This window comes from Rutilus rutilus (genome assembly GCF_951802725.1).
Source record: "Rutilus rutilus genome assembly, chromosome: 2".
NCBI lineage: Eukaryota > Metazoa > Chordata > Actinopteri > Cypriniformes > Leuciscidae > Rutilus > Rutilus rutilus.
Genome location: NC_140210.1, coordinates 26,946,152 through 26,967,770, shown reverse-complemented (window position 1 = coordinate 26,967,770; position 21,619 = coordinate 26,946,152). Strand labels below are relative to the sequence as shown.

At 36.5% G+C, this 21,619-nt stretch overlaps 1 protein-coding gene across 1 annotated transcript in view; it reads right to left on the bottom strand.

Annotated features, from left to right (window-relative positions):
- The window catches only part of vps8 (VPS8 subunit of CORVET complex), a 145,053-nt gene that overhangs the window by 35,812 nt on the left and 87,622 nt on the right, over positions 1 to 21,619 (bottom strand). The window contains exons 37-39 of the mRNA XM_084389952.1: positions 18,355 to 18,540; positions 18,146 to 18,227; positions 17,667 to 17,749 (exon numbers count right to left, since the gene is read on the bottom strand). Coding sequence (XP_084246078.1) covers positions 17,667 to 17,749; positions 18,146 to 18,227; positions 18,355 to 18,540 — 351 coding nt within the window. The remainder of the gene's footprint in view (positions 1 to 17,666; positions 17,750 to 18,145; positions 18,228 to 18,354; positions 18,541 to 21,619) is intronic.

Sequence of the window (21,619 nt, the reverse complement as noted above, 5' to 3'; positions counted from 1 at the left end):
ACCACTGTTATCACAGAATCCTGTTCAAAAAGTACTAATACTACACAATGAAATCAATTCACCAAGTTTTATGTTGAAAAACAGCAAATAACAAATAAAATTAGCATCAATACACACTAACATAAACATTCAAATAATACGATTAAAAATGATAGCCAGGTTTTAAAAGTGTCTTGCAACATGTTATATACTAACATGTACAAGTTCAAATAAAGTTGACAAAAAAGGTTTTTATAAAAAGATAAACCTCACATATTTCAGACTTTAATTTATCTTTTTTGACTCATTATTTTTATAAAAAATTATTTACTGACATTTACAATACAGTTTAGCTTATCTTTTATTATTAATAGTAAAATTCGGTCCGATTTTCCCGTGGCGTCTGTCGTTGCTATGCAACCATGCACTGCGCTCTCCACAATGACAAAAAAGTTTTAGTGGCTAATGGATTTCCACCGCCGAAAAACACTTGCTGTAGCTCTGTTACAAGATTTATTTACGGAGAAGAGAAAAACACCCGTAGTGTTTGGGTCACCCGCATCCTTCATGTCTTTTTTCATGTCGCTGCGCCTGGAAAAAACGAGCACGTCGCTTACCGCGCGCCTACATTTGAATGAACTTGAGCGCGAAAAAGACGCGATATGTGAGCTGCCTCTTGGCGAGCGACTTCGATACTTTTTTGCTACTTTGTAATAACTTTCTGCGGCCAGCGTTTCTGGAAATGAACGAGGGTAAAATCTTTTTTAAGACCTGACTAAATGAAATTTAAGACCGCGGATGAAAATCTGGCTGTTTTTAAGACGTTTTAAGGCCTTAAATTTAAAGTTCAGAATTTAAGACTTTTTAAGACCCCGCGGGAACCCTGTGTATTTGAAAAAGGATCCTCATATAAAAAAACAATACTAAAATTCAGAGTCAGTTCATTCGCATTCGGAGATCGACTATTTTTTACTGACAAAATGCCGGCGGACACAGCTACAGTGAGTTGTTCAAAAATCTTTATTTTTAGTAAACTCTGTGTACACAAACAATGTTCTCAATGCTCGAGTTCATGTGTAGAGCCCCTGGTGATACTTCAAGCAAAGTTTCATGTTGTGTCGAGCCTTCTTAGTGTTTTAAAAATAGCGATTTTTGATGCTATCATAGTAGTGCCCCAAGCACTCCCATTCAAAAGGCAATTTGACCGAAACCGAAAATACGGTCAAACTTAAGAGTTTCCATTCTAATTATGCTTTTAAACGAAGGTTTGCCACGGGTAGATTAACAAAAAGACCCTAGGTTGCATTTTGGCGAGAGTTTTAGGGCGGATGCTGTATATTATATGTATTTGAACCCAAATTAACCTGGAGAAGACGAGAATGAATGTTGTGTGAGTGATGATTTCTATTCAAAATAACGAACGTGACAGATTAATTATTTTGCACTCCTGGCATAAATTAAGAAATTAAAGTCACTCCAAACCAGTTTAATCATAAACAGTGGTCAAATATCGAAGCTGGAGTCTTAAACCTTTCTTATGATGCTGAGTTTGTCCAGATCAAGTAAGAGTGGGATGTTTTGACGAGTAATGAATTTTGAACAACAACAATCCAGGATCACCAGTGATTCCTGCCGCTCAAGGGGTTAAGACCCATTCACACCAAGAACGATAACTATAAAGATAACTATATTAGTGTCCATACCAGTGGATGATATCGTTCTCAAGGATGTGATTGTGCATGAGTGAAAAGAAGCAGGACATTTTTTTAAGACCCAGCGTGTAGCACTTTTTGTTTTTTAAACACCTGAATCAGCCATTTGCATGAACTACCAGGAACTGTGAAGAGTGACACATGGAAATATATTTAACAGCAATAATTTACAAAACAGGACGTCTAAACATCTTTGGGGAAATGTAAGGGCGATAAGTGCTATTCTGTAGTTCTGTAAATAAAACGACTGTGCTTCCAATACCGATCAATCTCGTTTAGTAAATCAAATTCCACTCAAATTTCTACAATAGGAATAGGCTACATAAAAATTATTTTGTGTTTGGGGAAACTACACATCATACTCTGGCTATACACATAAAACAACCACAGAACCATTTATGAATTATATTGATGCTTTTTAGATAACGAAGACTACACATAATCTTATCAGCATGATGAATAAATGATATTAACTGGAATAAACTGTATGCAGAAAGGGAGCAGAGAATGTGACCGATTGAGCCCAACCTTCACGAGTTCATGCTTTGCTTGCTCTTTATATGCATAATATAAATGACCTTTTACATGCATCCAATAAGCAGTTTTTTAGCATACATATATACTCACTTTTTGTGTGCATACGATACAAAATATACACACTCAGCCAATTCTACCCAACGGGTAAATTTTGCGTATAAAGAGCACGCCAAATAAAAGCACTCGTGCTATAGATATGCAGTGCCAGGAGCGATCGTGAGGCTGTCCATAACTTGGGTCTAAAGCGAGTTTAAGCACTCACAAAACTCCCGTTCAAATCACGGAAACTGACTTCACTGCGACATGAATCTCTTACATTAAATCTGCACTGTTCCTCAGGGGCAGGGGCTCAAATGTAAAAAAGGGGCATATACAGTACCAGTCAAAAGTTTGGAAACACTACTATTTTTAATGCTTTTGAAAGAAGTCTCTTATGCTCATCAAGCCTGCAGTTAAAAACTAAAACAAAAAAAAAACAGTAATATTATGAAATATTATTACAATTTAAAATAATGGTTCTCTTTTTTAATATACTTTAAAATGTAATTTATTTTTGTGATGCAAAGCTGAATTTTCATCAGCAAGTACTCCAGTCTTTGGTGTCTTATGATCCTTCAGAAATCATTCTAATATGCTGATTTATGATCAATGTTGGAAACAGTTGTGCTGCTTAATATTTTTTTATAACCTGAGATACTTTTTTCAGGATTATTTGATGAATAAAAAGTTAAAAAGAACTGTATTTATTTAGAATAGAAATCTTTTGTAACAATATACACTACCGTTCAAAAGTTTGGGAACAATAACTATTTTTTTTTTAAGAAATTAGTACTTTAATTCAACAAGAATGCGTTAAATTGATAAAAGGTGATGGTAACGATTTATATTGTTAGAAATGTTTTTATTTTGAATAAATGCTGTTTTTATGAATAAATGCTGTTAACGTTTTACTCATCAATGAATCCTGAAAAAAGTATTCCAAAAAAATATATTAAACAGCACAACTGTTTCCATCATTGATAATAACTGAGTATCAAATCAGCATATTAGAATGATTTCTGAAGGATCATAAGACACCAAAGACTGGAGTACTTGCTGATGAAAATTCAGCTTTGCATCACAAAAATAAATTACATTTTAAAGTATATTAAAAAAGAGAACCATTATTTTAAATTGTAATAATATTTCATAATATTACGTTTTTTTTTTTTTTTTTACTGCAGGCTTGATGAGCATAAGAGACTTCTTGCAAAAGCATTAAAAATAGTAGTGTTTCCAAACTTTTGACTGGTACTGTATATATACATACAGTACTGTGCAAAAGTCTTAGGCATGTTAATATCCCCCAACCCCAAAATGGTTTTAAGTCAGTTAGTTATCTTTTGCTGTAGTGTGTCAGTAGGAAATATCAGTTTACATTTCCAAACATTCTTTTTGCCATTAATTGTGATAATCCAGTGAGATTTCTGTATGCACAAGGAATCTGACAACAGCCAGGATGATCTGATCTCACCATCATCGAGTCCGTCTGTGATTACATGAAGAAACAGAAAAAAACTGAGACAAACTAAATCCAGAAGAACTGCGGGAACGTCTACAAGATGCTTGAAGAAACCTTCCTGCAAAGCTACAGTACTGTAAAAAGTACTGGCACTTGTGTTAAAATGCTGTAAAGTGAGAATGCTTTCAAAAATAAAATCACAAATTGAATTTATTTATGATTTAACTTCTATTAACTAATTCAAATCAATATATGGTGTAACAACCCTTTGCGTTTAAAACGTTTTTTTGTCCAGGTACACTTGCGCATCGTTTTTCAGGTAGCTTTGCAGGAAGGTTTCTTCAAGCATCTTGAAGACGTTCCCGCAGTTCTTCTGGATTTAGTCTGTCTCAGTTTTTTCTGTTTCTTCATGTAAATCACAAACGGAATTGACATGCCTAAGACTTTTGCACAGTACTATAATATAGATATATATATATGGGTGATTCTCCAACTACAGGCACTTTTGTGTCTTTGGCCTTTTTTTGTAAATAAATAAACAAACAAATGCACAAATACATTGTCATTATGAAGATCATGCTCCAACATCCTAGTAACCACCAAATCTTGCCCCTGTTTTCTTTTAAAAATGCTTTTGCGAGGCTGTTTATTAGCAGATTTTGCAGTTTTATGCTTGTCCCCAACCCAGACTCTCTTTGAACTTTGAATGTTAAAAAATTATATTAAAGGCAGGGTAGGTAGAAATGGTCTAAAATTTTTATTTTTCAAATTTGTTTAAACTTTATGTACATATCAATACATAATTAAAATGTAAGTACTCTGAAAAAGAAAGTATCAAAATCGAGTGTCTGTAGACCTCTCACGACTGTTTTAAAGACATCTCATTATTTCCATTCACTCCACCCCCTCATTTCTGTGCTTCTTCCAAAGCCACGCCCCCAAAACACATGAACGCGCGACTCCGACCGCTGAGCTAGAGGACGCATTATTTACCTGAGACAAGCGGAGGGGAAGGGGCATTTTTTTGCCTGGTTTGCCTTCACTAACTCCATATGCCGGTACTGTAAATTTAGATTGCTCTTTCTCTGCCATTGTTTTGGTATTCCTAGGTTCAGTGCCTTCTTCTTCTTCTTCGATAGATTTTATTGGCAGCTTGCAAACATAGTGCATTACCGCCATCTACTGGACGGAGGTGTGATCAGGTTCCGTGTCTCTCGCACTCCTCAAATCAAACGGTCGCGCGCAAGTGGGCAGGTGCTGTGTGGCAAAAGGGTGGTTGCCATGGTTGCGAGAGAGTGACAGTCGCCTAAGCCAATCCTTTGATTCGTCCCGAATCGAAATAATGAGCTGTGTTTAATACAGATTAAACGGTCTAGAGTCACTTGATTTTTATACTCTTTTTTTCAGAGTTCTTACATTTTAATTATGTATTGATATATATAGAAAGTTTTAACAAATTTGGATCTTTAATTTTTAATAAATCCTACCTACCCTGCCTTTAAAGGATCGATTTAAAAATATTTTTTACATGTTTGTCTTAAGGACAAATAAAATAATATCATACCATCGAAATTCCATATGTATATAAATTATTTTTGGAATAAAATATCATTATTTTTAAAACTATTAGGTATACTGTTCAACTCATATATGTTAAATAATAAAATACATGGTTAAAAATATTTTGGACTGGCAATTTAAGTAAAAATAGAAACAAATCTTTTCACCATAAACTATAATCTCCACCATTATTAATAAAAATAAGAATATTCCATGGAATTCTAAAACTGCCCACTGTTATATTGTGTTAGAAGACAAATTAATGAAGCTAGGAAGATTGTTTTAAGTGTGTTTTAAGAGACTGAATTTTCCATAAGCTCACAGTGCAAAAAGTGCTCCTAGTTGGAGAATATATATATATATATAGAGAGAGAGAGAGAGAGAGAAAAAAGCTGTGTGTGTATATATATATATACAGTGCAATGCATAAGTGAATACACCCATGCTAAAGTTGACTAAAAAGAGGAATAAAAAATCATATTTTGGAAATTGAACTTAATGCCTTAATTAAAAAAATTAGGAAAAATCCAACCTTTAAGGACACCAATTTTCTTTGTGAATGAATAATGTATCGTAAATAAATAAATGTTCTTCCTTAAAATACATGGTGCATAAGTGAGTACACCCCTATGTTAAATTCCCATAGAGGCAGGCAGATTTTTATTTTTAAGTATTTTTTTTTAGAATACTATGCATCCTGATAAAGTTCCCTTGGCCTTTGGAATTAAAATAGCCCCACATCATCACATAGCCTTCACCATACCTAGAGATTGGCATGATTTTATTTCAGTTAGCCTAAAAGCTAGTTTGATTTGCATTGAGAGATGATCTTATGGAAAGTACCCCATGCCAATCTCTAGGTATGGTGAAGGCTATGTGATGATGTGGGGCTATTTTAATTCCAAAGGCCAAGGGAACTTTATCAGGATGCATAGTATCCTAAATTTTTATTTTTTTTTTATACTTAAAAATAAAAATCTGCCTGCCTCTATGGGAATTTAACATAGGGGTGTACACACTTATGCACCATGTATTTTAAGGAAGAACATTTATTTATTTACGATACATTACTCATTCACAAAGAAAATTGGTGTCCTTAAAGGTTGGATTTTTCCTAATTTTTTTAATTAAGGCATTAAGTTCAATTTCCAAAATATGATTTTTTATTCCTCTTTTTAGTCAACTTTAGCATGGGTGTATTCACTTATGCATTGCACTGTATATATATATATATATATTTAATTGTATCACAGAAATAAATGATATTAAAAAGTATATTAAAATAGAAGACCATTATTTTAAATTGTAATAATTTTTGATCAAATAAATGCAGGCTTGATGACCATAAGGGGCTTCTTAAAAAAAAAAAAAAGTAATGTGTGTGCAAATTTTTGACCAGAAGTACTGTACTATTATACTATTGCTTCAAAATTATCAAAAATGTTAAAATAATAAAGTCACCATTTCGGCGTGTTGTAGCCTACACATAATAGGCCTGGGCTATGATAGTTTCATCAAATGGTAAACGGTGTATCAATATAGATTAAATACAAGTGACTTGAAACCTATACTTACCATTAATGCTACTTTTGGTGCTGGTTTTGTGCAGTGCTTTGTAGTCAATTAACATCCATTAGTTCAACGATGCAGATTCAGATCGCTTCATAAATGTAAATTTATCTGTCAATGTAATTTTCAAACGATCTATTTACAAATGACCGGAAAATTACCGCTCCACTTCACATTGTCCAATGAAATTTGAACTTGTGCCAGATGAGGATTGGTCGGTGTATTATACATGACAGACAGGCTTCAATTAATTATGTAATATTTTAAAATATGTGATATGTGGATTTTTAATTGAATCTGAACACAACCTTTAACCTTTAACCTTTAAAAAAATTGTTTGGTTTATTTTTTTCCTGCCGTCGAGCCATATACTGACTGAAAGAACCATATCTGGCTCAAGACCATTGGTTCCCGAGCAGACTGTGGGATGCCTACATTTGCACTAATGCGCATTTTCATTTTAAAACATAACTTTTGCTACGGTTATGCCTGCCGTCCACACACTACTCCGGTGTTTTAGACCCTCGAAAACGGATACTGACCCCGTCAGTCAAGACCGAAGCAAGCAAGCAAGACACGCGCAATTTGACGCAACCCATAGCAACAGGTTATAGTAGCGACACCTCAGACTGACAGAAACGTAAAAATAAATGTGAATTTAGGCTACTTTAGTTTTGTACACATTGTCATGTTAATTATAATCAAATGCATTTTGTTTTATTGACCACAATATTATCATTGATATTTGTTTGAGAAGGGCACTTTTGATTAATTTTGAAATAGGGCAGGGGCTCGAGCACCCAAAGGCTATGAATATGTTGATCAAAGACTTGAAGATAGTTAACTCCACATCAGCAACATAAATTCATCAACTAACCATTCAGAGACGTCCTGTTGCATTCTACATGTTCTTCTTGAGTCTCTCCATCATTGTCCGACTCCAGTTTAAACATAAAAGGCAGAACCGTTTCTGACATTTTAGTGCTTGTCTGCAAGAGGTAATCAGAGCTGCTAACACACAAGCTCTTGAAGCTCCACCCTCTGTGCCGGGAGCAGCAGCTCATTTGCATTTAATAACAACAATTTGTTACATTTATATAGCGCTTTTCTGGGTCCTCAAAGCGCTTCACATATGGAAGGGGGGAATCTCCTCAACCACCACCAATGTGCAGCATCCACTTGGATGATGCGACGACAGCCATATTGCGCCAGAACGCCCACCACACACCAGCTTACTGGTGGAGAGGAGACAGTGATGAAGCCAATCAGTATATGGGGATGATTAGGAGGCCATGATGGACAGGGGCCAATGGGCAAATTTGGCCAGGGTGCCGGGGTTACACCCCTACTCTTTTTTGAAGGACATCCTGGGATTTTTAATGACCACAGAGAGTCAGGACCTCGGTTTAACATCTCATCCGAAGGACGGTGCTCTTTTGACAGTATAGTGTCCCCGTCACTACACTGGGCCGTTAGGATCCACACAGACCACAGGGTGAGCACCCCCTGCTGGCCTCACTAACACCTCTTTAAAGGACACACACACGTTTTTACTGACCCTCAAAAAGGGACAATTTTAAAATGCTGTAAAAATGCAAATGCGGATTTGTTTTTTTTTTATGTTCTTTGTGTTACAGCAAGATACTTGATTGATCTCGATAAGGTACTTCATTGATCCTGTATGGAGAGAATGAGGAACAAAACTTTGTAATGTAAACTTCAACTTTGAAGTTATATTCTACTTTCTCCACTTGCAAAAAGATAAATGCAGCACACTGCCCAAGGCCAAAACTGCTCTCCTTCAGGAGAGATCATCACTCACACAAACATCTGGAATATCAGATCCCTGGAGCTCAGGTCTCTCCCAAGCCTAAATCAAATACATGTTCTAGTGGAAGAATGAAAACACAACTCAATAAACTTCACTCTTTACTATATAACACAAAAACTTAAATTAGCTATTACTGCTGCTATGGAACTACCACCTGCATATATGGTGCATCTCTCTAATCAGTATATGGTACTATGAGCTACTATTTATAGTTATATATACTATTTTTATAGTAAAATTAGTGCAATATTACTCTGCATAGACAAAATGTATAAAAAAAAGTATACCATGTGTTTAGACTTTTTAACGCTGTACAGAGCAGTCTAAATGCATTTTCATTTAGTTTCATTCATGCAGTCTCTTAAAACACAATTTTCACACTTTCACACAATTTTTTGGGATTTGTCAAGCTATATACATATGGTAAGGTATATTTAGTGCTGTCAATCGATTAAAAAATTAATTGATCACACATTTTCTGTAATTAATCGTGATTAATCACACCTAACATTAAAGTTTTTAATATATTTATAATGTAAATATATATCATTTTAATGTTGTAATATTTTTTACAATTAATCTCCAAAATAATGTAGAAACATAAAAAAATATATTTGTTTAATGGCATCTTTTTACTAAGCACTATGAATGAAGGCCAGTATCACTGATACCAGTACTGATACTGATGTCTCTTTTACATGCGTTTTCTTTTTTTGCGTCTTATAGCGCTTTAATGGTTTAATAGCACTTAGCACTAAAGCACTAAAGAATAATAGCGTGATCGTATACTTTATTACATGGCTCTGTGGAATACTTGATTCTGATTGATCAATCGCGCCATCCAGCTGTATGTTATCCCCCAAAAACAACCGCTAAAAACAGATAAAACGGGCTTATCTGGGTTACTGAAGTCAGCGCTTGCTAGCAACTGCTCTCTCCACAGAAGCTTTGCATTTAAAGAGCTAATAAAATAGCTCTTTTAAATTTTCGACTCAGAATAATATTTCATGTCTAATTATTTACTTATGTGACAAGTAGCCGTGTAATAAGCGGGATAATGTACATCCAGCCGGTTGTTATCGCAGAATAAACCCCTTCAGGCTGATGCAAGACCCCGACGCAACTGATCACCCTGTCGGGGTTTATTTTGCGAGAACAACTGGTTGGATGTACATTATCCCTTACTTATTACACAGATCTGTGAAATACTTGATTCTGATTTGTCAATCGCACCATCCAGCGGTATGTTATTCCTCCAATAACAACCGCTGAAAACATATAACACAGGCTCATTTGGGTAACTGAAGTCAGCAGCGCTATACTCTTGCTAGGAACGTTTTTTTCTTCTTGGAAGTTTTGCGTTTGGTGAGCTAATAAAATATTAAAACTCGGTCAAATCAACATTTTGTGTACAGTTATTTAATTATGCCATCCAGTATCGTGGACTCGCTCTCTCTCATTTCATACAAACGAAGCTGATGCCATTTTGCAACTACTGTTTTGTACACTGTCGGATTGTAAGAAATAAACGATTTTAAAACATATCAAATCAACATTTCATATCAAATCAATATCTTTTATCCCCATAATTATTTATGTGGTGAAATGCTGTGTAATAAGGGGTAAGTGGTAAGACTTTACCCTATCCCTTAAATGTACTTCTATTTTGAACTTGCCGCGCTAGCAACTGCTCTCTCCGCGGAGGCCTTGCATTTAAGGACCTAATAAAATATTTCGACTCAGATCAATATTTTGTGTCTAATTATTTACTTATGTGGCAAGTAGCTGTGTAACAAACGGGATAATGTACATCCAGCCGGATGTTATCTCAGAATAACCCCTTAAGCCTGATCACCCTGTCAGTGTTTATTGAGAAAACAACCGGCTGGATGTACATTATCCCTTACGTAGCGCAGCCAAAGGATGACAGAAAAAAAAACAGATGCTGCGTTAATTGCGTTAAATATTTTTAACGAGTTAAAATGAAAAAAAAAGATTTGCATGCGTTAACGTGTTAATTTTGACAACACTAGAAGTTACACATAATAATAAACATTCTCTTCACATATGACATGTTTCAAACTTTATCCTAAGCATGCTCTTCACTAAAAAAATAAAAATAAACTTTATATTTTTAAAATGTACCTTATTCCTGTGATAAAACGTTTTGAATTTTCAGTGGTACAAAATCCTTCAGAAACAGTTATCATCATCACAGTTGAAACCATTTTTTGCTGCTTATTACTGCAGCATAACGACCCCTTCTCGTCCTCTCAATGGGGCAACATTTATTGCTGCAATCTCCCTATTTCTTTATAGGTCCGGTATTCTGAAACATTTTGGACTGAATGATAATGAAGGAGCAAAAGATCAAATTTTAATGTATTCATCAAACTCAGATAAAGCACAAAGACACAAACAATACCGGACAATGAGTGAAACAAACTGAGGGACTTAAATACACAATAATGATGAACTAAATGCAGACAAGCTGGGCTCGTTAAATGAATCTCCATGAAAACATTAGTGAACATTACTAGAACAAAATAAAAGTCCATGAAAATGAAACCAAACAGAGAATAATGGACAACAGTATTGTGTGCTAACAAAGTAAATATGGTCAATTTTGATTTCATGTGGACTTTAATTTAATCTCAGAAGTTTTTACTCCACCTCCTGCTTGACATCATTAATGGCGGTTCTATAGAGCTGAACCAATGTGGTTTGAACACTGGATGAGCAACTAAGTTACTACAGTTTCGGGAAACAGTGGAAAAATTAAAAGCCAATATTTATGAGTTACCATAACTCATTGGGTCTACTCAGTTTTATTTGTCATGGTACAATATTTTTTTTGTTTTTTTACTTACATTAACATAATTTCATAAGGTATATTTAATTGATTTCACTGCATTAAAATTTACTCATTCTTTTTTTGAGTGTAGTTAACAACTTAAACCAGCCTGGACTAGCTGATGATCAGCTTTGAGCAGACTGGAACTGTGACGTGTCACACATGTCCTGTATAGACCACCACCCCATGACCCCCTTTCTTGTATTTCTGTTGTGGAGTGCAAACTGCAAACAAATTGGAAATCAAATGTACGCCATGAACTACATCATAATGAAAACAATAATACATCAATAAGCAAGCGTTCACAGCATGCACAGTGCATACAGCTGCATGTGCCCAGATGTAAGTGCACATTCAAGACAACACCTGTTGATTATGTAATATATTGATTGCGATCATCTGTTAGTATAACTTGATAGGGTTCCTTATAACCTTTCCTGTTCCCTGTCAGAGTTGCATTTGCATTCACAGCAGTGTACTAATGATTACACACTGTGAGCAAATGCCATCAAATGTCACCATCAGCAGCCGGGCTGAACCAGAGCTTCTCAGATAGATGCTGAGGCAGGGAGATTAATGAATCAACATTGGTCACAAAAAGAGACTATCCCTGAATCAAAATGAACATGAACATGTCCTGTATAATAACAAAAAACTGTAGTGACAGCAAATATTTATTTTCAGTTAATGTGTGTTTCTCTGTGATATACAGTACCATTCAAAAGTTTAGGGTCAGTAAGTTTATTAAAGGGATAGTTCACTCAAAAATGAAAATTCTGTCATTAAAGGGTTACTTCAGGATTTAGCATTAAGCTTTGTATTAGTAGAAAACCTGTAGTATTTTCGAATTGCCATGCTTTCCACCCTCATATCCCCCTGAGACAAGAGATTTATGTATTTTTTGTCTGGAAAAAATCCTCCGAAAAATCGTCATTTTGCGTCATCGGAGGATTTTCTGGCCAGAGGCTAAAGACTACAGGCAGTAGAAGGCGTTGTTCCGCATGTTTTCAGCCCGCCCATACAGGGTGGGATCTCACTCACAGAATGTACACACAATCAGTCTTTCTTTGGAAGCTAAGCTAGCAGGCTCTTGTTCTGTGGAGAAAGCTGAATAGTAGGAGAAAGCTGAGTAAGTAACCATCCTCCTTTTCCCGGACTTGTCCGGCGGGCGAGATCGTTCAAAATGTCCGGGATTCAGCTTTTGCTTTCTGCGGTCGCCATTCATTGTTTACATGCACACCTTTCAATCTAACTGAATTCATTCCGATTGGTGAATTTGAATGTATGTTTACATGAACGCTAAACAAGTGATCGTTTGATGTGCGTTTTACCATTGCTAAGAAAAATTCCCGCTCCTCCGTGAGAGATGCGAGACCCGGCGCGTCTCAGTAATCACGCCACCGGCCTCGCGCTGTTCTCCCGCGGCCGTCAGCCTCGTCCTGCTCGCCACAGTAAACATGATGAATGGCGACTGTAGAACGCAAAAGCCGAATCCCGGACATTTTGGACGATCTCTAAATCCCTCGCAAACTCATCACGTAGGCTAGCTTTGTTGTTTACAACTGCGCACTCTTACCGGTAGGCGTGGCCTCCTAAGGCAGCGAAGCAAGTGCATTCTGGGAGTTGTTGTCTTTCATCCACATAAGCCAACAATACATTTTCTGGCTTTTCTCAGTCTACAAAGCTCCAAATTCAAAAATTTCTTCACATTTCTTCTACTTAAATGACCTATTTTAAATACACATTCATCTTCCCAGAGGTGAAGTATCCCTTTAATTACTCACCTTCATGTCATTCCAAATTCGTAAGACCTTCGTTCATCTTCGGAACACAAATTAAGATATTTTTGATGAAATCCGATTGCTCAGGGGGGGCTCTATTGACAGCTATTTAATTAACACTTTGAAGGCCCAGAAAGGTAGCAAAGAAATCGTTAAAATAGTCCATGTGACTACAGTGGTTCAACTAATTTTATGAAGCGACGATAATACTTTTTGTGCGCCAAAAAAGAAAGAAAAAAGAAAGACTTTTCTTCCGTATCAGTCTCCGTGGTGCTCACGAGAGCACCACAACGCATGCATGTGTGGTGATGACGCAGGAGCTGGCGTTCTGACATATGTCCAGGTAACTGTGTTTACAAGCAGAGGAAGACGCACGCTCAAAATAAAACAGTTCATAACTATGTCTGCAGATTTCGACACAGAGCATGAATGCATTTTTTGCACAACCTTACATATTCGATCCAGAATATACAGAGAACAAACTAAAAGAGATAGAAGAGGCTGCAACACAACCACAAGCTTCTGAAAGACAGAGAGCAATGGAGAGCTGGTGGTGTAGATGTCATCATTGCCAAGCGATGCCTACTGAACAGGAGAGTGTGTGCTGCATCGATTGTGATATTGTCATGCCACATCTTGAAAGTTTGGATAATTCAGACGATGAGACGACACGACACATGTATCTCGCTGTATAACAGAGGATCCCGTCTTTCCACACGCATGCGTCGTGGTGCTCTTGTGAACGCGCGTTGTTGAATAAAGTCGTTATTTCAGTTGTTTTGGCGCACAAAAAGTATTCTCGTCGCTTCACAAAATTAAGGTTGAACTACTGTAGTCACATGGACTATTTTAACAATGTCTTTCCTAACTTTCTGGGCCTTCAAAGTGTTAATTAAATTGCTGTCAATGGAGCCCCCCCGAGCCATCGGATTTCATCAAAAATATCTTAATTTGTGTTCCGAAGGCTTGGAATTAGAGTTCTCAACGGGTCGGGTCGGCCCGACAAACCCGACGGGACCCGCGGGTTCGGGCCGGGTTCGGGTCGAAAATATAATCAAATGACTCGGGTCGGGTCGGACCTCGGGCTTAATCTTTTCCGCTCAAAAAAAAACAAAAACATTTATTAATCATCGCTGCTGTTCACCGTAAAGAAAGTCTGGCTGCTGCGTGTAACGTGCATCATGGAGAGGGGCGGGGGCAGACCTGACGCCGCTGCGTGCACGCCTTTAGTCTGGAGAAGAAGATGGAGTTGGTGAGAAGTAAACTTGCCGCAGGTGAATTCACCGTCGCTACTACAGCCTATTTATATATTTAAAGTTTATTGTTTCAGTTGTTTGTATTGTTTGTATTGTTTGTATTGTTAAAAGGTGTGAACATTAAAGGTTGATTTGAATTCCCATCTGCTGGTCATGATAATACGTTTATGAGAGAAAAAAAAAAATCCGAAGCAGCGTCGGGCCGCGGGCCGGGTTCGGGCAGATGATTCATGTTTAAAAGCCACGGGCCGGGTCGGGTCGGGTTGTCATTTTCAGGCCCGTTGAGAACTCTACTTGGAATGACATGAAGGGTGAGTAATTAATGACACCATTTTGGGGTGAACTATCCCTTTAAGTGTTAATCAAGAAGTATCTTATGCTCACCAAGACTGCATTTATTTGAACAAAACAGTAATACTGTCAAATATTAATACAATTTAAATTAACAGTTTTATTTTTATTTATTTTAAAATATATATTTTTTCATGTAATGATGGGATTTTTTCTGCAGCCATTACTACAGTCTTCAGTCTTATACAATTGTAAAAATTAATCTAATAATCTGATTTGGTGCTCCAAAAATATTTCTTATTATTATCAATTTTGTGCTGTCTAATATTTTTGTGGAAACCATGACACATTTTGAGGATAATTTGATGAATAGAAACTTCAAAAGGACAACATTTATTTGAAACTGAATCTAAATCTAATTACTTTATTTGCATTCTTTACTTTGGTCAATTTCATGCATCCTAACATTTTATAATAAGTATACAGTTATTCAACAATATTGATTTGACTGCACTGACACTATTCGATGAGAACTGAACTGAACTGGACAATGACATCACTGTGTTTTGTGCAGAGCTGCTTTATAGCCGAATTGAACTAATTTAATAATCAATGATCTTTACAACAGGAAATGAATCAACACTGAACTGACTTCATCTGAACAATGACACTATTTTCTTTTACAGCTGCTGTACAGCTGAATCATTTTCCAGTTATCACTGTAAAGCTGCTTTAAAACGATCTGTATTCTATAAAGTGCTATATACAGTGCAAATATAGTTGCAAATATAGTTAATTCAGAGTTTCTAAACTGAAGTCTCTTTATGTGATTGAGTGGGCATGATGTTTTTCACATCGTTTTGAAGCAAAAATTCAAAAGTCTAGTGAATAAATAGTCAGTATGGGTTTTATGGCCTTATTTCAGTGACCTGCTTTTTTCTTTTTCACAAACCAGGCATAAACAATTTTCTGAAAACTACAAACTTTTACATACATGCTGCTCACATATTATTCTAGCAGAGTTTGTGCTGAATAAATACAGTGTAATCAGACTTTAGCCATGAAAATGTTACAAGTAACAGAAATAAGCACACATTTCAGGGCATGTCAAAACACCTCCAGTGCACAGAAAACACCTCAGACCCCAGAGGGTTAATGATGTATAGTTTATCAAGTTGATAAATTTTTTTTTTTACATTAAAACTAAGAATAACTTAACTAAGCCCCTTTCACACAGCGCGATGATCCCGGCAAATTGCCGGGAAATTGCCAGAACGCCTTCTGTGTGAACGCAAACACGACCCGGGATTGATGCTGGCATCGATGCCGGGTTGGGGACCTAGTAACATTGCCGTGTTCAGTCCCGGGACGTGCACTGTGTGAACAAAAGTCGTAATAATGCCGCGTCGTAGTGATGACGCTGAAGCCGGGATCGTTCGCCAGCTGTGAAACAGTACGTAATGCGCAAGTTTATGATTGAATCAGAGAACAAAATGCACAAGCGTGGTTTCTCGAGAGAGAAATCCCAGCTCATAAGCAAACTTAAGACGCTGCTGAGACATTACAAGTCACATCGATGTCACGTGTCTTTACGGGATTTTTACGGGTTGTGTGTGAACCAGGGTTATTATAGTTTTGCATTTTTCATTAGTTTTTATTTTTATTTCATTTTGACTTTTTGTTTTCAAATTCAGTTTAGTTTTAATTCGTTTTTAAAGTGGGTTTGCTAGTTTAGTTTAGTTTTTATTTTTTGAAAATGCTTAGTTTTAGTTTAGTTTTTATTAGTTTTAGTCTTTTTTTGTAATTTGGGTTATTTGTCAGGGGCAAGATTCAAAAAGGTCAGAAAAAGTATTGTGTAATAATAACTCACCAAAAACATTTTGAAATTCCTTTACCTCTTACAAAATCCACACGCAATTGTATATCACGCAATATTTAATAGTTTGAAAATGAATTATAAGTGCTTTCTTACTGTTTATCAAGTGTTACTACCTATAATCAAGTGTTACCAAAAATCCTTACTGACCCCAAAACTTTGAACTGATTTGCAATTCTTTGCAAACCACTAAATAATAAATACAAAATAATAATAAGCACGGGTTCAAAAGAAATCCTAGAAGTTCTAAAGACAGCAGTTTGAAGCAGAACAGCAGAGTGCTGATGTAATAGCACTGATAAGGAGAGGGGAGACCGGAAGATCGATGGGGGAAAGCTGACAGGACTGAATATGTGCAGATGAAAACAGATAAAGGTCTTCCACTGCCCAAAGCCTCAACCTACTCTTGAGCTGTGGCATCGATCTCATGGAAAGAAAAATGTGTGTTTGTGTGAGTGTGTGTTTGAAACAGCTGCACAAGACTCTGAGCTAGAAGAGCCATTGGAAAGCAAATTTGCTGTTCAGCTTCTGCAGTTTTTCCATCAATCTAAATTTAAGGATCAAGAGCGGATTGTGTGAAAGTGCATGACAAAAACAAATTTTAAAACATTCCAAGATGACTGATCTGTTGATATATCTGGAGCAGTCGAATGCAGAATCTGTGCAAATAAGAACCATGGGATTTTTGAGCTTGAGCCTGCAATCCTATTGTCAAGTCAGAAGGTTTCAAGTCTTTCCAAACAAATCCCACATACCCAACAGAACAATAATATCTCAATCTCATACATGCCACAATTACTGGAACACAGCGATGCATGCCTGAATGCGCACACAATGGATGCCATTTAGTAACAGGCGCACATTAAACAGCCCAGTTGTAAAACTAGCTGTAGGAGGTGTTAAAAAAGTATCTGCTTACCTGTAGGATGCGCTGAATGATGGCAGGTGGGGCAATAAAACTGGACATGCTGTTTAAGACTTTCATAGTGAGCTCTTTTAGCGCTGAGGAAAGAAAGAAACAATTGGGATTGACTGAGCCCTTTTTCACCCCATATATATACATATATATATATATATATAAATAACGTTTATTATCTCGTTTTATCATTTATAAATGCACAGTATCCAAATGCATCTAGGATTTGGAATTTTCTACTAGTAAATACGAATTCACTTGGTAATTTATGTGCTTGGAAATTGTAAACGCAACTTGAAGGCCGGCTACATAAATATTTAATCTATAGACAACTATAGTTTCTATAATTTTTTTTTTCTTTTTTTAAAAGAGCATACTTATCATCATTTCAGAAGTAAAGCAAGAAATACTTAAAAATTCTTTGGGGCCTTGGAGTTACAGAGGTTGAGGACCACTTGTGTGCTTGTGTGTTTGTGTCTCACCGTCTGAAGTGTGTTTGGCATCGGCACCTTTGAGTAGTTTCTGTGGTGACATCATCGCCTCGAGGAGAGGAAACCACAGAGCCTGAGAGTGACAGGAGATTGATGTACACACACACAAAGCGAGAGAGAGACGTGTAAAACCGTGAATAAGAAGATCAATACATCCTGTTTATGAAAAACAACACAGGTTGTTGGGACTGCACACACACCTCTCTCTGCTGCTGGTTGAGACCGTGCGAGCTCCTCTGACACAAAGCAATGATGTCATGCAGAGCTTCATCCACTATTTGTAACAGACTCTGCACTTCATTGCCCGTCTCCTCCTCCTCATCGTCGTCGGGCTTGTCTGCCTCTGAGCCTTTTAGGGCAAGTTCGTGCAGTTTGCCCTTCAGGGTCTGAGAAGCAGAGATCAACAGATCAATAGTGCATTTCCACCTGCCCTTTCTGTCTCACCAGGGATATTTAAGACACTGTTCTCTGAAACAACATCTAAATGAACTTTATGAGTAAATCCATTCTGCAGACTTCCAGATTTTTTGCAAAATCTAAATCAGTGCTTAAAAAAAAGGATGCCGATTCTGCCATGGCTAGCATTACATTAGTACAGTAACAATATTCCAAACATTTTCAGTTAAGCTGAAAGCTGATTTCATACTTTTAAGGTGTTGTCACATTTACTGTTGTTCTGCCATTTTTACAGGCGAAATCCAGTCATATCAATAGGAATCTGCGTAATCTGGATTTTCGTGTGAGGGCAAAAGTCTTTCCAGGATTCCCAGCAAGCAGATTTCGCAGGATTCACCACATAGCTGCTTGGTTTGATAAATGATTTTTGTGTGAGCTATGATTCATACATCATTACACTACTGACAATAGACAATGGACCTTTTATGCTTGTGAAATTGTACCAAAATTTGCACATGTGACCGCACCTTAACACTATGAATCCAACAGAAGATGAAACGACTTTCATTTACATTTACTTAAGACAAACTGTTTACTTCAATACCTCGCCAAGATGGCATTTTGAACAAGAAGAGCATTTGATTGTTTTATCTTGTGAACACATTACCACGAAGCGAGAGAACTCGTTGCAGAGTGTGCATGCACATACACATTGCGTTCAAAAGCAGTTAGCGAAGTAGTGGTACTTTAGACATTAGTTTATGGTCGTACATTATTATGGTGATTCCCAATGGATACATTGAGACTGGTGACTACATGATGGTGACATCTGTTACAAAGTTTTTTACTGTAATTAGATGCTCTGATAGCATTTTCCAGTAGCAGCAGTGAAACTATCTAGTCTTGGTCTTCATTAAACATCTATTTGTAAACATCCTGTCCTTAATGTTTAAGGCCCAGTAATAAGATCTACTGACTGCACCACTCTCGTGAGTACTTTATACTTCGGGGCAGTGCAGTTCCCACACTATGCTCTGATATGCCTCAGGATACTTATAATAGTGCACTTGCAGATGCTGACCAGGATGTGATGGCATGCCAAACAACTCTAATTTGTGGAGAAAATCCGCTGACATGCTTTTTATTCTTATTTTTTTTACCTCAGTGTTGGTGTGACAAGATCAGACTAACTTCTCTGTGATAGTTATTCTCAGAAACTGCTGACCCTCTTTCCATCGTTTCCAAGTTTCCATCGATGCAAAGGTGTATGGTCACCACTCTGAAGCAGTGGTGGATGAAGTACACAAATCAAGTACTTGAGTAAAAGTACAGATACTCAATTCAAAATTTTACTCCAGTAAAATTATTAAGTACACCTTTTTAATTTCATTTTAGTAAAAGTAAAAAAAAAAAAACAGCTCCTAAATCTGTGAAAAGTTAGGGGTTGTCAAGAGGACTCCTAAGTCACTAATACCAAATCATAAACAATCCTAAAATGGCTGTTGCAGGCGATCCACCTGCACACCATTTAGGGCATCAGGCGATAGAGCCTTGGGCTTCATATATGATATATACAGATACATATTTTAATCTGCAATGACATAAGATAAAGTTATGTTATACAAGTGCCTCCTTCATTCATTAATGAATGAATTAATTAATTAATTCATAAAGGTTAATTTATGTATAGGCAAAATGTATTGAATGATGGAGAATAAAACATCAAGTTGAAAATAATGTCCTGTCGTCTGCTCTGATAGCCTTGCAATCTATGGAGGGACAGAAAGCTCTCGGATTTCATCAAGATTATCGTCATTTGTGTTCCGAAGATGAACGAAGGTCCTACGGGTTTGAAACGACATGAGGGTGAGTAATTAATGACAGAAATTTTGATTTTTTGGGTGAACTATCCCTTTAACGGAGTTCACGTCAACGAAAGCAACAGATATGAGCTGCATTTTATTTATCATCAGCTAATTTCAAGATGAAATGCCGCAAAGAGAGAGAGGCGGCATAAGCACTGGTTAGATCATTTAGTCTCATTACTTTTAATGAAGATGATTGTGTTTTAAGAATCTGCGACTTTCAGTTTCATTTGCGTCAGTTTGCACGTTGGCTTGCTGAAGAGATACTCAGCTGCTGAAGAGATACTCATCGTGTTGCAGTAGCGCTGTTATATCTGGCTTTAACGTCATATAGCCTATAACACGCTCTCACAGGTTTATTTTTTTAACTAGTAAAATCTACATTTGTGGTTTCAACAATCAGATGCATTACCACTAGTTTAGTCTGGAATACAAGGTTCCTCCCATTGTTTACATGTAAATAAATTGAATCTGTTCATCTTATAAAGAAATCATATCTCTTCACAAGACCATTAAACCACTCAACTCATATGAATTTGTTTTACGATGCCTTTACCATAACCTTTTTTTGGATCTTTTAAGTTTTAGTGACCTGGAGGTCTCATTAAAAATATATTCTGTTTTGAACATTAAGTAAAGTCTTAAGGGGTTGGAACAACATGAGGGTGAGTAAATGATGACAGAATTATTTTTTTTTGGTGAACTATCTCTTTGAGGGTTAAATGCAAGAATGCATCATATGTAAAGACCTGTTCAATGTAATCCTGATAAAAATGTGGTGCATTTGTCAGACACAGAGTCCCAGAGCATGCGCTGACTGCCTGTGCTCACAGTGTTATAGCAAATTTCCAAGTAACAATAATTTAGATGGATTTATAATAATATAATTGTATAATTCTAATCATCATCATCCATATACTAAAAAATTATTTAATGCAGAAAATTGCTGGTCTAAACAAATCAATTATAAATATATTGGATTCAAACTGGAAAATGTTACTGAAAGACAATGAGTTCGCAGCTTTGCAGGCAAATTAATTACTGCTATTTGCTCCATTATGATTAAAATATGAAAAACAACAACAACAACAACAACATCTAGTTGTTAAAAGTTCTAATGTATTTGATTTGTTATTGTATTTCAGTCACAATGGAGTAAATGCCATTCAAAGCAGCCAATAAGCATTTAAGCTAACATGGATCC